The 604-nt window shown below is 32.5% G+C and overlaps 1 protein-coding gene across 1 annotated transcript in view; it reads right to left on the bottom strand.

Annotated features, from left to right (window-relative positions):
- RFWD2 (ring finger and WD repeat domain 2, E3 ubiquitin protein ligase) overlaps nt 1-604 on the bottom strand; it is a 187,959-nt gene that overhangs the window by 21,885 nt on the left and 165,470 nt on the right. Inside the window, exon 10 of the mRNA XM_012644641.1 lies at nt 332-475. Within this exon, the coding sequence (XP_012500095.1) occupies nt 332-475 (144 nt within the window). The remainder of the gene's footprint in view (nt 1-331; nt 476-604) is intronic.

Here is a 604-nt window from a genome sequence, read left to right as displayed (position 1 = left end):
TACGCTACACTAATCCTTTATTCAACACTCCACTCTATGGAGTCTCCAATGGCCATCTCCAACAAAGACCTTTATTTGACTAAGTGAAAGAAAAAAGGACTTTCATTTGGCAACTAGAAAACAATAAATGCTAACCCTTGCAGGAGAAAAGCTACGAAGATCTATAAGAAAGATACTCTAAGTAACAATATATCCTCTGTATGCACAGTACAATTATAACATTTTCCATGAATAAGTAAAAAGTCTCATGAAAAGGTACAATAACAATCTCATAATAATTATATATACCAATTGTTATATACACATTGTATCATGCCAAGAAAATAAATACCTGATTTTGGAATTGCAGGTCATTTCATTCTCAGGGTAATGAATATCCACTGCATCCTGGATGACTGTGCCATATTCATAGACTTTAATCTTTTTTGTAACCCCAGCAATTGCAAAATAGTCACAATCCCTGTCAAATTCAATACTATGGGAAAAAAGTACATTCTTGGTCAGTAAGACTATTTACCTATCCTTGTGACATTTACAATGACAACATTTCAGAATTTGGCATTTTTTATTTCTGAAGTAATTCTACCTATAAGGATAAGAGATA

Source organism: Propithecus coquereli, unplaced genomic scaffold (assembly GCF_000956105.1).
Source record: "Propithecus coquereli isolate 6110/MARCELLA unplaced genomic scaffold, Pcoq_1.0 Scaffold216, whole genome shotgun sequence".
In the NCBI taxonomy this organism is placed as follows: domain Eukaryota; kingdom Metazoa; phylum Chordata; class Mammalia; order Primates; family Indriidae; genus Propithecus; species Propithecus coquereli.
Note: the sequence above shows the minus strand (reverse complement) of the source record. Positions and strands in the feature narration are given on the sequence as shown.